Genomic DNA, 16,421 nt, shown 5'->3' with positions numbered 1-16,421 from the left:
CTTGTAAATTCGTTCTTCTTTCTTTTAAATTGATACAGTTTCTTTGATAAATAATTATGATCATCTCTATTACAAATGTAAATTCGCGCAAACCATGAAGCGCATTCAACGAAGACGAATACAAGTAGTGTGAATTTAATGCGGCATTATAACACTAGGTGGCAGTGTGTTCGCTGCGAGTGTTGGTAAAACGAGGTACGCAAACCCGGACCGGAGATATTCGAGATTTTTCAACTTTCTGCCTTAATACTTTATCAATCGAACCCAAATTTTCAAGTTATGCTAGTTATAGGTTTATTTGTATACGCAGTTAAATTTCCTCGAAATGCTCAATCTATTAGATTTTCTCGAAGATATTTGATTTCCAAGTTGGTAAAATAGGAAGGCAGTATCAAGCTGACATTTTTAGTGTTTTTTTTTTTTTTTGACGAAAAGCTAATAAATTTGAAAATTATTCTGATGTTAAACATTACATTTTAACTATTTAAAAGTATTTCTTCTTTCAAATGTGCTTTTGATGCTTTAAATAACACGTTTTAAGAAAATCTGGGTCATTAAAACCGCACCAATGATGAAAACTCCAAAATAATTGTGTATTTTCTTTCACCTGAAAAATATAACTCTATTCAAGTTATTTGTTTTAATGATCGAATTTCAGTTTTTTTGATATAAAAAAAAATATTAAATATTTTGATAATTACTAGTATACCCTTTTAAATTGAGTTGTTTTCAGGACCCCTATATAATCTTCCAACTGACATTTCTTTATCTCAGGATAATAACTGTTCATGCGCAGTCGCGTGATTCTGGGGACCGCGGGGCTAGTCTGGTTTCGGCCAACCCATAATGCTCTGCAAAGTAGTGCGGAACGTCCTGGGTAGGCGTGGCCGGAACCGGGCTAGACCGGGGCATACTAGAAACTTCCCCCGGTTTTTATGAAAATATGTATTAATTTTTTGTATAGAAATAGCACTTTTCAATAAAGAAATAAATATCTCTACTAAGCACACATTGTTTGACATCAGAATAACTCAAAAAATTATTTTGTCAATGTCTCGTTTTCCAAAAAATACGTAAAATGTCGGCTTGATATTGCCTATCCATCTTAGCAAATAGGAAATAAAAAAATCGCCAAAAATAATCTAAAATATTGAGATTTCAAAATATAAATACATGAATATAAATATTGGCAATTTTTACAGCGAATACATATAAAACTTACAGACGTGGCATTGTTTTTGAAAGGGGCAGCCAGAGAGAAAAAAAATTACTTACCTAAAAATCTTGACAAGCAAAAAAAAAAAACAAAAAAAACAAACAAACAAACAAAAACAAAAAAATAGGAAAATTCTTCAAACTCGAAAATTCTATTGGGGGGGGGGGGTCCAACTTCTTTCAGTACCAAATTTTACTCATACATCACTGCGTACATGGCCCTTATTTGACTAAACTGCAACAAAAAAGTGGGAAGGGGGGGGGGGCAACCAGAGTTTCATTGAACATTTTCAGTAGTAAAAAGTTTTGGCTAGAAAAATGTTTGGTGGCCAGCCCCCCCCCCCCCCCCCCCCTTGCTACCGGTGTCATATAGTGAGACTTCCCCCATAGTGAGTCTTCCCCCGGAAGTCTGGCTATATAGTGAGCCTTCCGCCCTAAACGACCATAGTGAGACTTCCCCTTCCGTGTTTGGTTTGGATTTTATTTACATCGACGATGTATATATTGCATATTTAGGTAATGATCTTATATATATAAAAAAAGATGTATAGTTTCAAATGAATCAATATAAAAGTGCGCATTAAAAATTTATCGTGCACAGCAGATTATTATATTGTTCCGAGACGATTCTTATCAAAAGAAAAAGACATAATTAGTTTAACAGTAAAGAGGTTAACCCGTAGAAACGTGCAGTTTACCTTTGTTTACCTGCATGGTTAAGATGTTTTAATTATAAAAATCACTATTAAAATATTTTAATTATTTATTCATATATTTATTTATTCATTCATATAGGACGGAGAACTTTTATTCAAACACTGAAAACGTTAGTATAAAAACATTGTTTTACAATAAAAAAAAAAAATATTCGGAAACTAAATTAAAGGGGGAAGTTTCGCTATGAAGGGGGAAGACTGGCTATATAGTGAGACTTTCCCCCAGAAGACTGGCTATATAGTGAGACTTCCGGGGGAAGTCTTACCACCTAGCCAGCCTTCAGGGGGAACGACACCGGGTACATGCCTGAACCTATAACATACATCATTTGAAAATTTGGGTTCGATTGATAAAGTATTAAGGCAGAAAATTGAAAAATCACGAATATCTCCGGCCCGGGTTTGCGTACCTAATTTTACCAACACTCGCAGCGAACACCCTGCCACCTAGCGTTATAATGCCGCATTTGTATTCGTCTTCTTTGAATGCGCTTCATGGTTTGCGTGACTGAATTTACATTTGTAATAGAGATGATCATAATTATTTATTAAAGAAACTGTATCAATTTAAAAGAAAAAAGAACGTATTTACAAGAATAAAGCAACATAGAAGTAAGGACAAAATGAAGAATGAAAAAAGTTCAAAGTGAAATGTAATAAAGACGAATATGAAAACAATAAAGTGACATATAGTTACAATAATAACAAAGAATAAAGAAGTAGGCAGAATAAGAATAAAAGCAAGATAAATAGACTTTTGGCGGTAATTCCCTTCCATAGAAACATACCCGTGTATTCATGTCAAAATGATAGAAAAATTATCAGATAAAATGAGAAAATATTTTAGATTACCCCACATTTTCCTGTGATTTTTTTTACTTCCTTGTTTTCATCTAATCTTTGTTAATATTTTAAGTTATTCACGGAGCAAACAGTTGAGCGTTTCTGGGTTAGGCCTATCTAATTGCTTCCTCGTTGATTACAATAATACTTCATAAAAATCTTAGTCTATACACATGTATATACAACATTTACCTTTGGATTTTACAGCGGCGTTTAAAATCGATATATGCACAATAAACAACACATTAAACAACATATCACAACGCTTATTTTATATGGTGAGCTAAAACATTTCGCATTACGTATTGATATTTAAATGCATCATTTTTCTGACACGAGATGTTTTTCAGCCAAGTTGTTAAGTAATGCATACATATTTCTCTTCATATCTTCTACAGTTTTAAAAATTTATTTTCCATTCAGTACCAAACACTAGTAACATACAGTCACCGGCGTGGCGCAGCGGCAAGAGCGTTTGCTATAGAGTCGCAGTGTAAGGAGTTGATCCTTACGTCACGAGTTCGAATCCCACTGTGGGACATGGAGACCGGTCCTTTGGATGAAACCGTATAAACCGAGGTACCGTGTCACAGTAGGTGCTGGCACAAAAAAGATCCCTCACTGTTCAGTGGCCTAAGTGCCAAGTAAAGGTCTAAATTTGCAGCCCTTCACCGACAATATGACACTCGATATGTGTGAAAAATTCTCGGAAAAAACTCAAAGAAACATACTAAGTTAAAGACATCTCAAACATTATAAAGGTTTCCATCATAATTTTTAAAAATTGCATTTTGGAATTCTTTTTAGGGTGATACATATATCATTTTCAAATTTAATTCTTTAATCTCGATATTTAAAAGTCAATGACATTTTTGTTTTCACAATTAATGTTCTTTATTAAGTGGTAATCCAACTTATACTCATAGTTCCCTTCTAAGGAAGAAATTCTTCAAAATCATATGTCGGTTTTCAATATTTTAATATTCCCAACAATCAAATTGAATTTGAATTATCATACCTATACTGGACTCCTACCTACACAAAAATCCTTACAAACAGAGATACATAGCGGGTTCCAGTAAATGTTCTAACAAACCTCTATTCTTTAAGTACTCCTCATCAAAATATTAACAGCAGTGAAGGGGAAACTTCAGGAGCACTGTACAACAATATATTCGAGGAGTGGAGTAAATCAGATATTGAGACTTAAAAACTCTAGGAAACTCTAAGATAATTTGAAATCACAAATTTTTACCAAATTCAATAACATCAAAACATACGACCTTTCAATACTTTATACCATCATTCCCCACGATTAATTCAAGTCCAGGCTTTTTAACATCATAGGCAGCTGCTTTTTCAATAAAAATAGAACTCATAAATTTACTTACCTTATCATTGGTCATTTGCAAAATCATTTTGTTAAAAACATTCTGATTGTACACACAAGTACTCCGAAGTTGACATTAAAAAGATGCTTGAGTTTCTGATGGAAAATATCTATGTAGTTTTTGGAGGAAAAATCTTTCAACAATCTGTCGGAATTTCCATGGGCACTAATTGAGCCCCGTTTACGAGTACCATTTTTATTGAAAAAGCAGCTGCCAATGGTGTTAAAAGCATTGACTTTAATTTATCGTGGGGAATGGTTGCATATAGAGTTGAAAAGTTTTGATGTTTTTGATTTTGGTAAAGTTTGTGATTTCAAATTTTCCTAAAGTTCCTTGGAACTTTTAAGTATTCAGATCTGATTTACACCACTTCTCGACTATATTGTTACACAGTGCTCCTGAAGTTTCTCCTTCACTGCTCTTAATACTTTAGTGAGGAGTAAAAGAAGAAGCTTGGTAAAACGTTTACTGGAACCCTCTATTTATCTTTGTTTGTAAGGATTTTTATGAAAACTTAGGAGCAGAGAAGAATCAAAAGAGCCCCGCCCTAACACCATATCCCTGACACAGGGGCCAAAAATTTAACAATTTTAGAATTTTAGAGGAAACACGTTTACTCATTTTATCCATGTACATAGTTTGTCTTCAAAATATACAAGGGGAGAGAAGAAACTTTTGGAAGAATTGATGCATTTCACTATATGATCAATAGATCTCCACCCTAACTCCAGAAGCCCTGACTTGGACCAGGAATGTACAAATTTAGAAGAGGAATTAATTATGCCAACACTTTGACTGCTTCATGTCCAGGAGTAAAAATGAATTTTAAAGATTGAATTGAAATTGATGCTTTTAGTTCCACTTCTCAGGCCCTGAGGAACAGAGACCATGGAATTAATAATTTTTGTTCCCCTTTACTCATAGATGCTATATGTCAAAATTGGTTGATATTGGTTTTAGCAGTTACAGAGAAGTAGCAGAAAATGTTCAAATATAAACGGACGACTGAAGACGGAAGACGCACATCGCTCGACAACGAACGAAAAACAGCATTATTTCACCTGAGTGACTCAGGTCATCAAAGCTATTTAATTTCAGTTTCCAAACTTCAGATCCATTTGGAACTTATATTGTACTGTGTACAAAAGGAGGCAACTAGTTAAAATATTCTAAGTAAAATACTGTTGAAAGAGTTATCTTGCTTATCAATGACATAAAATTTCTTAGACGAGTTATCGTTCGTTGAATAAGCTTTCTACGAACCCTATGCTCAGTTTACAAGCTTTCTCGAGCTCTTGGATACCACTGAATTACACCTCGATCGATCGATCGATCGAGAGAGAGAGAGAGAGAGAGAGAGAGAGAATTCCAAAGCATAAATATTTTCTCTTTTTTCGTCAGTTTTACTTCTAGAGAGAGAGAGAGAGAGAATTCCAAAGCATAAATATTTTCTTTTTTCGTCAGTTTTATTTCTTGAGATATTTTTTTATTTTGTAAAATCCTAATAAAATCTGAATGATGTTTTCAATGTTTACAATTTTTTGATAATGCTATCTTTTTTCCAACTTGCTTTGATTTCCGTTCAAACATAACTTAAGGGTATCTAATTCATGAAAGAAGAGACGATAATCGAAAATATCAAAACCCTTACAATCACAACACCACTATGTTTGGTTTCCAATAATAAATATTGGCAATGAAAACCAATACAAGTAAATTTAATGTTAACTGGAAAACACGGATATGTCATATTTTGTAATATATATATATATATATATATATATATATATATATATATATATATATATATATATATATATATATATATATATATATATATATATATATATATATATTAGGGATGTCAATTTTGTCAATAATTAATATTCGAATATTCAATAAAAGTATTCGAATATATTCGAATATTCGATAAAATAAATAAAATCTGTTTTGTTTTTTTTTAAAGGCATCATCCTACTCTCATGAAAGGTTTAGCGTAGGTAACATTCTTATATTGGAAGTAAAATTGTATGAAGACTTTTGTAGATGTACAATAAGGAATTCCATTTTATATTTGTCAATGTTTGAAATAAATAATTGTCAATGATTTAAATGTAGAAAACTATAATTTTAACGAATGAAACATGTGTTTTTGTAGTAGCTCGGAGGAACCAGACGTCTTACCAAAGGCAGGATAGTCGTATACTGTTCAGATTTCAATACATGTAATTTAATAATTACAATTATCAACCTAATAAGAGATATGATTATAATCTTTGATACAATGTTTTTAAAATATAAACAAATATTACCATAGACATTCAATGATCAATTAAATTTATTTTGATAAGTACATGTATACTCTTCAGGTCTTTTAGACATTCTGCGAAGGTTTTCATTTTGTCCTCGATTCTAGATCCGATCGTATTTATTTAATAAAAACTATGAAAATACGTTTCTTTAATACCTTACTCAAAACAAAATAATTTAATAGATATATACGATAAGAAAGTACTAAGGGAAATCAGGCGATCGAAATTGATCGCTAGTAAATTAAACAGGGATAATTCAAGCACTGTTCTAATCAAAATTTATTAAACACAGTACTTCTTTTTATGAAATCTGAAAAAACACCGAATATTCGAATCTTAAATTCATATTCGAATATCAACTCATCGAATGAATATTCGAATATTCGTTGACATCCCTAATATATATATATATATATATATATATATATATATATATATATATATATATATATATATATATATATATATATATATATATATATATATATATATATATATATATATATATATATATAGAAAGCACTACAAAAACCAACAACATATATCCTAAGTGTCGGATCTACTAAATAGATACAAGGTCAAGGATGGAAATTTATATAAAGCACTAAAAATGACCAACGACAAGAACAGTAGAAATTGTCAAACGGGACGCCCTGTCCCTTCCTTAGGACAAAGAAAAAAGTTAAGAAGTCATAAAAACAAAGGAAATAGAAAAACAAAAACGGCTAGCACTACTACTAAACTACCAAACACTATTTATTTACAATGTTACATGTTGAATTTGAATTTTATAATCAGTTGTAAAGAAATAGATCCGGACCGCTATGAAATACGTCCGGTCTTTCGGGTGTACTCTGGTGAAGTGCGATTTACATAATTGAACGAATTAATTATCGCTAATTAATTACGGCCAAGCAGTAAATCGTACACTGTCTTATTCTCTCAAAATAGCTTAACTTTACATAATAAAAAGAAACCAAAGAAAGATAATTCAGATGTATTATAAATGTAATTTGGAAATGTTTTAGGACTGTTTATCGGATAAAAGAAATAATAAACAAAAATGTAAGCAAAAAAATCTATGCGTGGGTTGTCCTAGAATTGATAAAGCGAAATACCGGTAAAGTTAACACTATATAGAGAGAATAAACTTGTTTGTTACAATCAGGAATTGGGTCTAGTTCACGTTCATCCTGGTGAAGTCATTTAGTTTGTTGATACCATTAGGGCGGAATGACTTCAGTCTGTGCATCCAGAACTTTTCCTTGCTTTTTCTCTGAGCATCGGTCCAATTCGGATTATGGTCAATAACCACTACTGTCATGTCCTCCCATTTGTGACCTTCAAGGTTAAAATGTTCCCCAACGGGTTCATTGAGTTTTTTGGTCTTAATGGTCGAACGGTGATTATTGATTCTCCTGCGGATATCTCCCGTTTCCCCAACGCACTGTTTGGAACAAACTTTACAACTGATGAGATATATGCAGTTTTCTGTTTGACAAGACAAATTCCCTAGAATTCTGTAGCTGCGGCCTGTAACGGGGCTTTTAAAGCTGTCTATGTCAGAGCTGTGCTTACAGAGAAGACATCTTCTGTCAGAGCAAGCTCTAAAGCCTCCGTTAGGTAATGGATTGTCCAATCTGGTTCTAACTACCATGTCCTTTAAGTTCCTCGTGCGCCTGTAGGCAGCCAATGGAGGTTCCTTAAAGACCTGTGCCATTCTTTTGTTAGAGTGGAGAATTGGCAGGTTCTTTTTAAGAATACCGCTGAGGTTCTTAAAGGACTTATCGCATGTTTCTAAATTATTTGAAATTAAAAGCGTAAAACGTTCCTTATGACCACAGTTTATAAATTTTGTGTTTTTACTGCTGATAAACCGCGGTAATTAACCAATTATTGACCCAAATGGAAACCCCTGAATTAAAAATCTAAGTTAATTAGATAGCGATCACGTGACCCTGTGACGTCAAAGGCGACAATGGCTGATCAGCTCTTCACGTAAATCTCACTAAAATATATGCGATACAACCTGAATTTTCTGCGTTATGGACGACCAAATCACTGATTTTATCGATATGAAATTTCATATCCAACCTTATATTTTAGAATTGTCAGCAAGAAATAATCTGAAAAATCCGTTAACATTGTAAAAATAGCAGCGACGATAGCGAGGGAGACGCGGCGAAGACGAAGAAACTCGCCATCACAATACAATTTGATTTGTCATTTTATCACATGTATTAACTTATTTGATTCACAAATTTAATATTACATAACTTTGTTATTCTTCGTTTTTAACATGATATTAATTTATGCAAGTATGCTTTCATATGTTTTGTAAAGGTTGGCGGTCTTGAAAAATAATTTTCCGATCACGAAACATTGCCGTAATCAGACCTACAGATTCTAAATGTTTGGAATAAAAAAACTAAAATATCTCAAAATTCTTATACCTTAGTACTAGTTAATGTTTCTATAGTAATTGAAAATCACGGTAAGAATTAATTTTTTCAGCATTTTTCATAATTAATCTGCATTTGTCGTTGATAACTTCGTAAATAGTGTGCAACTTCTCATCTCTCTATCACTGAATTGTCGCCTATGACGTCAGAGCAGTATTTCGCCGAAATCCGACTGAAATATGCATATTGCCGTATTTAAATTTCAACTCTCAATATCTCTTAAAATATGCTTTCAACAACGTTTATTGTATTCAGAATTTTAATAAACAAGGTTGTAGATAATATTTTTCATAAAATTAAGATTTTTGAAAAATCATGCGATAAGTCCTTTAAGGACGGGATGGTATGTGGTTACCAGAGGGACCCTGCTGCTATTTCCTTTCTCCTTGTAGAGTAAGATGTTTTGTCTGTCGTGTTCTGCCATCTCATCAATAGCAGTTTGTACGTTGTGGGCTTTGTAGCCTCTATTGCATAAATGGGACTTTAGGAGACTGCTCTGTTCCTGATATAAGGCAGGGGATGAACAGATGCGACGAACTCTGGTAGCCAGACCCTTAGGCACACCCTTGAGTGTGTGTGGGGGATGACAGCTAGTCGGCTTGAGATATAGGTGGGAATCGGTGGGTTTCGTGTGGAGACTATACTCGATTTCGCCATCAATCAAGGTGGATGTAGTATCTAAGAATCTGTTTTTGGAATTAGATACGTCTACAGTAAATTCGATGGACTGATGGAAGGTGTTGGCAAACGAAATGAATGCTTCGGGGCTCTCGCGGCATTCCACCCACTTCATCTCTATATCGTCAATGAAACGCAACCAGCTAAGGGGCCTAAATGGTGCTTGAAGTAACAAGTTGCGTTCGAGTCTGCCCATGAAAATATTGGCATAAGATGGGGCCATTCTCGTACCCATAGCAGTGCCATTAACCTGCAGGTAATGTTCTCCATTAAACATGAAATTGTCACATTTGAGAACATGTTCAAGGAGCTTGGTAATGGACTCAGTGGAAGGAGTTTGTATTGATCTACTGTCCCAGACTTCTCTACAGGCCTCGATACCCTCATCGTGCGGAATGTTAGTGTACAAAGATGTAACGTCCATAGTCACGAGAAGGGTATGATCTGGAAGACCAGTCGAGGGCGTCTTGTTGATATAGTCTGTGGTGTCCTTGAGATAGGATGGCAAATTTTCTACATGTGGACGGAGATGCAAATCAATGAATTCAGAAATTTTCTCCGTGGGATGTCTGATTGCACTAACTATGGGGCGACCTGGCATGCCTTCTTTATGTATCTTAGGAAGCAGGTAAAATTGTCCTGGTCTACAGTCAATAGGATTGAGTGTCTCATAGACGTTTATACCAATCTCGTTATTTTCAAACATTTCATCTAGAGTTTTGGTGATAGCGGTGGAGAATTCTTTAGTAGGGTCAGAGTCAAGTTTCTTATAGAAACGTTCGTCTGAGAGTTGTCTATGGGCCTCCGCCATGTACGTCTCTTTGTCAAGTACTACTACTGTAGAGCCTTTGTCTGCTTTCTTGATCACGATGTCATCCCGATTCTTTAATGATTGTAAGGCGGATCTCTCTTCCTTACTTAAATTGTCGGGGGCCTTGTCTGGCATGGAAAGGAGTTTCTCAATGTCTGACTCAACGGCGTCAATATACGACTCAAGGGCTCCTCATTTACCTGGTGCAGGTTCCCAGTTGCTTTTGGGCCGATAGAGTTTGTGTTTCTCTAAGTCGTACAATTGTGGCTGGGAAGAGTCGTATGAGTCATCATCGGAGTCTTTTCTAGAGAAGTGCTCCTTCAGTCGAAGTCTCCGAAAAAATGCTCGGGTGTCCTCTCTGACTTGTTTTTCGTCGACCTCATGTGGCGTGGGACAGAAATTCAGCCCCTTAGAAAGAAGTGAGGTCTCCGACTCGGAGAGAGGAACACTAGATTTATTGAGCACTGGATAGATGTCAGGAGTTTGTAAGGGTCCGTCCCCCGTGATTGCCTTTTTGCGTTTGAAGCGTCTAGAGCGGGGTTTACGTGATTGGTTAACTCTGACCTCTGACCGGTCGTTTCTGGTCTGTGGAACATTGTCTCGGAGAAATTTCTTCTTTTGAGTATTGTTGAGATCTTTGGTTAGGGCCATATTGTAGGTGGCAATAATATTATGGGCTTCATCAAGGTTAGCTTGGGACATGCTATCAGTGAGGGATGATTCTAAGGACGTGATATCACTCTCAAATTGTCTAGAATACTTGTGAATATCCCAAGAAAGACAGAGTGACATCAATTGTCTAGAACACCTCCTTGTGATATATTCCCAGCGTTCTTGAAAGCGTTTGGACATTGGCCCTATGTTAGGCGTGACATTAATCTGGAAACCTTTAGGTATAATGTCACACTTTAAGTAGGTCTGTAAATTTGAAACACGATGTTTAGTTTTGATTGATTTTTGGTGTTGTTTCTTCAGGAGTTTGAATGTGGTCGCCCCATAGTTAGTGCAATCAGACATCCCACGGAGAAAATTTCTGAATTCATTGATTTGCATCTCCGTCCACATGTAGAAAATTTGCCATCCTATCTCAAGGACACCACAGACTATATCAACAAGACGCCCTCGACTGGTCTTCCAGATCATACCCTTCTCGTGACTATGGACGTTACATCTTTGTACACCAACATTCCGCACGATGAGGGTATCGAGGCCTGTAGAGAAGTCTGGGACAGTAGATCAATACAAACTCCTTCCACTGAGTCCATTACCAAGCTCCTTGAACATGTTCTCAAATGTGACAATTTCATGTTTAATGGAGAACATTACCTGCAGGTTAATGGCACTGCTATGGGTACGAGAATGGCCCCATCTTATGCCAATATTTTCATGGGCAGACTCGAACGCAACTTGTTACTTCAAGCACCATTTAGGCCCCTTAGCTGGTTGCGTTTCATTGACGATATAGAGATGAAGTGGGTGGAATGCCGCGAGAGCCCCGAAGCATTCATTTCGTTTGCCAACACCTTCCATCAGTCCATCGAATTTACTGTAGACGTATCTAATTCCAAAAACATATTCTTAGATACTACATCCACCTTGATTGATGGCGAAATCGAGTATAGTCTCCACACGAAACCCACCGATTCCCACCTATATCTCAAGCCGACTAGCTGTCATCCCCCACACACACTCAAGGGTGTGCCTAAGGGTCTGGCTACCAGAGTTCGTCGCATCTGTTCATCCCCTGCCTTATATCAGGAACAGAGCAGTCTCCTAAAGTCCCATTTATGCAATAGAGGCTACAAAGCCCACAACGTACAAACTGCTATTGATGAGATGGCAGGACACGACAGACAAAACCTCTTACTCTACAAGGAGAAAGGAAATAGCAGCAGGGTCCCTCTGGTAACCACATACCATCCCGTCCTTAAGAACCTCAGCGGTATTCTTAAAAAGAACCTGCCAATTCTCCACTCTAACAAAAGAATGGCACAGGTCTTTAAGGAACCTCCATTGGCTGCCTACAGGCGCACGAGGAACTTAAAGGACATGGTAGTTAGAACCAGATTGGACAATCCATTACCTAACGGAGGCTTTAGAGCTTGCTCTGACAGAAGATGTCTTCTCTGTAAGCACAGCTCTGACATAGACAGCTTTAAAAGCCCCGTTACATGCCGCAGCTACAGAATTCTAGGGAATTTGTCTTGTCAAACAGAAAACTGCATATATCTCATCAGTTGTAAAGTTTGTTCCAAACAGTGCGTTGGGGAAACGGGAGATATCCGCAGGAGAATCAATAATCACCGTTCGACCATTAAGACCAAAAAACTCAATGAACCCGTTGGGGAATATTTTAACCTTGAAGGTCACAAATGGGAGGACATGACAGTAGTGGTTATTGACCATAATCCGAATTGGACCGATGCTCAGAGAAAAAGCAAGGAGAAGTTCTGGATGCACAGACTGAAGTCATTCCGCCCTAATGGTATCAACAAACTAAATGACTTCACCAGGATGAACGTGAGCTAGACCCAATTCCTGATTGTAACAAACAAGTTTATTCTCTCTATATAGTGTTAACTTTACCGGTATTTCGCTTTATCAATTCTAGGACAACCCACGCATAGATTTTTTTGCTTACATTTTTGTTTATTTTTTCTTTTATCCGATAAACAGTCCTAAAACATTTCCAAATTACATTTATAATACATCTGAATTATCTTTCTTTGGTTTCTTTTTATTATGTAAAGTTAAGCTATTTTGAGAGAATAAGACAGTGTACGATTTACTGCTTGGCCGTAATTAATTAGCGATAATTAATTCGTTCAATTATGTAAATCGCACTTCACCAGAGTACACCCGAAAGACCGGACGTATTTCATAGCGGTCCGAATCTATTTCTTTACAACTGATTATAAAATTCAAATTCAACATGTAACATTGTAAATAAATAGTGTTTGGTAGTTTAGTAGTAGTGCTAGCCGTTTTTGTTTTTCTATTTCCTTTGTTTTTATGACTTAACCTTTTTCTTTGTCCTGAGGAAGGGACAGGGCGTCCCGAAAATTTGACAATTTCTATTGTTCGTGTCGTTGGTCATTTTTAGTGCTCTTTTTTTAGTACTTTAGTCTATATTTCTGAAATACGCATGCTCGACTTCACGGTCGGGGATTCTGGGGAAACTACTTTAGATAGACTGTACGATAATAATTTCGTTTTGTCATACAAAAATAGAAATGATCCGAATTTCAGGCTTTTCCTGTCTGATATGCGCGATATACATTTCGTAGGTTAGAGGCAGTCAATACCAGTCTAGATCCGGATTCTGATTTTTTTTTTAATTTATTGTCTAACCTACACATAAAAGTACAAGAAAAAATTTGGCCATATAATGCCAAGAGTCTAGACATCTAGCTTTCCTTACAGTTTTACCACCTTAGTGGATAATTCAGGCAAGCTCGGAAAAAACAACAACAACAACAAAAATCTTTTTCAGAGTATATCGGAAAGACATGCCAATTTAGTGTTTCGTGTTTTGTTGTCTAACCTGCACGCAAATGAACAAAAAGTAACAGTAACTCGGGTCTTATAAAACCAAGACTGTTATTTCTAAAGTTGTAATGATTACATAGCTTTTCTAATCTACCTTCATGGATCTTTCCGGCAAGCTCAGAAAACCGCGGCAACCTCGGATATGTTTTCCGAGCTTGCCGGAAAGGACCGAAGGTGCTCATTGGTTCTACTGACCTTTTATTTTTCACCTCGAAATTGAAATTACAGTAAAATACAGAATGCTTAAAGCACAGTTGGGAGTTATGCCATTGCCGACGTGAAGCACACTCTTAGATTCACCATTCTGAATTGTGACCCCCCCCCCCCCCCCAAATTCAACCCCCAGTGCACCAATCTGCCTTCCTATATAATTAATCGATTCAGCAAATTTAACAAATGGTTCAGATATCTTCTTCTGTATTTTATTATGCTACAGCGCTAGCTCACCAATCTTTTTAAAAGATAAGCTTGTATATATATATATATATAAAACAGCAAGCAATAAACTTTGCTCATTTTATGCACGTGTATAAAAATAGAATCCTAGATATATACCTCCAAGAGTGCACTGCATTTATGGATAATTCGTCAAAATGCTTTCTATATAATCATATTGTCCAATCTGACTTCTGTAAAATGCAATCCTATTTAACAAAACCTTTTCAGGGTAATTTAAAAAAACATATTTCCCGCATTAGACTTTCGTCTCACTATCTTAACATAGAATGCGGAAGATACCAAGGCAATAGTAGAGAGGATAGATTATGCGATGTTTGTAATACACGTGAAATAGAAGACGAATTCCATTTCATTCTTCAATGCCCTAGATATCTAAATTTAAGAAAAAAATATATAAATGAATATTATTACAAATCGCCAAGTACTTTTAAATTAATCCAATTGTTGGGTACCAACCGCATATCTACTTTAGTTGGTTTAGGGAAATATATTCATTATGCTCTAATATTACGCAACGAAGATCAATCAGGTTAACCTAATTTCTATCTATGTAAGGTTTATATTTTCAGATGTCTGTACATTAAAACATCATTGCTATATATTGTATTATAACTTTGAATTATTTATTGTGCTGCTTATTGTATTGTACTTAATTTGTTCAATATATATTATTGTATACTATAAATGAGTGGAACTGTGGGACTGAGGAACACTTGACCAGGGGTTTCACCCCCCAATTTAGGCTCACTGAGAGTCTTACATTTTGTAATATATGTTATTATATGTTATTTTTGTAAACTGATGGGCTGTATTGCCCAAAGTTATATCCTGAATAAACTAATATATAGAATTGAATAATTATATATAATTGAAAGGCACCAACAAAACATTCATAAGTTTATATGGTATAACTAGTGTGTTGAAATGAATAGAATGTTATGATATTTATACATCTTTTGCAATATAAAAGGTCAAGATAACTAATAGAGATCAATCTTACAAATTCAGATATCAAAACAAATTCTAGATAGGGCAAAACACGGACTCTGGAAAAACAAAAGGTGGGATCAGGTGCTTAGAAAAAATAAGAATCGCCAGTTGACCTGTCAAACGTACGGAAGCCGGTAGGTGCCATGTAGAAAAATATTTTATCTGGTGGCCGCCAGAAACTTATCTGGCGGCCGCCAGATAACTTATCTGATAACTTATCTGGCAGCCGCCAGAAAATTATTTGGCGGCCGCCAGATCTATTTATCTGGCGGCCGCCAGATAAAATATTTTTTCTATCTGGCACCAACCGGCTTCCGTACAAATGTCAGTGAACCCTATGTATTTTTCAGATATAAGGAGAAATCTGTAGTCAAATTAAGTATAAAAGCAATGACCTAACGAACAGTATGAAACATATCAGACAAAATACGATCCAACGATTGGTTGAATTTACAAAGAAGGTCATTATAAAAATCGTAGAATTTGCAGAAAGCTGTACTCAAACGGTTGGAAATCATTATAACATCAACTTATTTGTCAGTAGCTTGCCTCATTAAAAACTGATCTTACTATGAGCATGCTATTGCGTATCGAATCAGTTGAGTGACATAAACAACTTCGGAGTACTTGTATATTTATGGTCATAAGGAATTTTAACAAAGTAATTTTGTGGATGACCAATGAAATATGTAGATAACGAACAGCAATCAAGCTTAAAGTCCATTGAAACAATAGAAAGAGCAGAGCAAATATGGACTTCTAAAAGCATCAGGGGTGGGATCTGGCGCCATGGAGGAACAAGCATCCCCTGTCGACCAGTCACACCCGCCGTCTGCTTGTTGTCATGATCGGGCAAACGGAAAAAATCGTAGACAATTCAGTGTGTGAATAATGGCCTATTATTAGCATTTGACTTAATGATAGATTGTATTTACCGACAAGATCATTGTATCGAACATAGAATTTTCAATGTTGACTTCAAACGAGAATTGATG

The 16,421-nt window shown here is 35.6% G+C and overlaps 1 protein-coding gene across 1 annotated transcript; it reads right to left on the bottom strand.

Moving 5' to 3' along the window:
* Positions 1 to 9,862: 9,862 nt before the first annotated feature.
* LOC133193094 (uncharacterized) lies at positions 9,863 to 10,563 on the bottom strand. The gene is made up of 2 exons (XM_061329069.1): positions 9,969 to 10,563; positions 9,863 to 9,867 (listed from the first exon to the last, which is right to left on the bottom strand). Exons 1-2 carry the CDS (start codon positions 10,561 to 10,563, stop codon positions 9,863 to 9,865), a joined length of 600 nt encoding a protein of 199 aa, XP_061185053.1.
* Positions 10,564 to 16,421: the final 5,858 nt, after the last annotated feature.

Source organism: Saccostrea echinata, unplaced genomic scaffold, assembly GCF_033153115.1.
Source record: "Saccostrea echinata isolate AGI-Se365-2 ecotype Australia unplaced genomic scaffold, CSIRO_AGI_Sech_v1 ptg000027l, whole genome shotgun sequence".
Lineage (NCBI taxonomy): Eukaryota > Metazoa > Mollusca > Bivalvia > Ostreida > Ostreidae > Saccostrea > Saccostrea echinata.
This window is presented reverse-complemented; position numbering and strand designations above follow the sequence as displayed.

Excerpts from the sequence above, each read along its gene's own strand:
- LOC133193094 (XM_061329069.1), bottom strand. The coding sequence starts at position 10,563 with ATGCCAGACAAGGCCCCCGACAATTTAAGTAAGGAAGAGAGATCCGCC.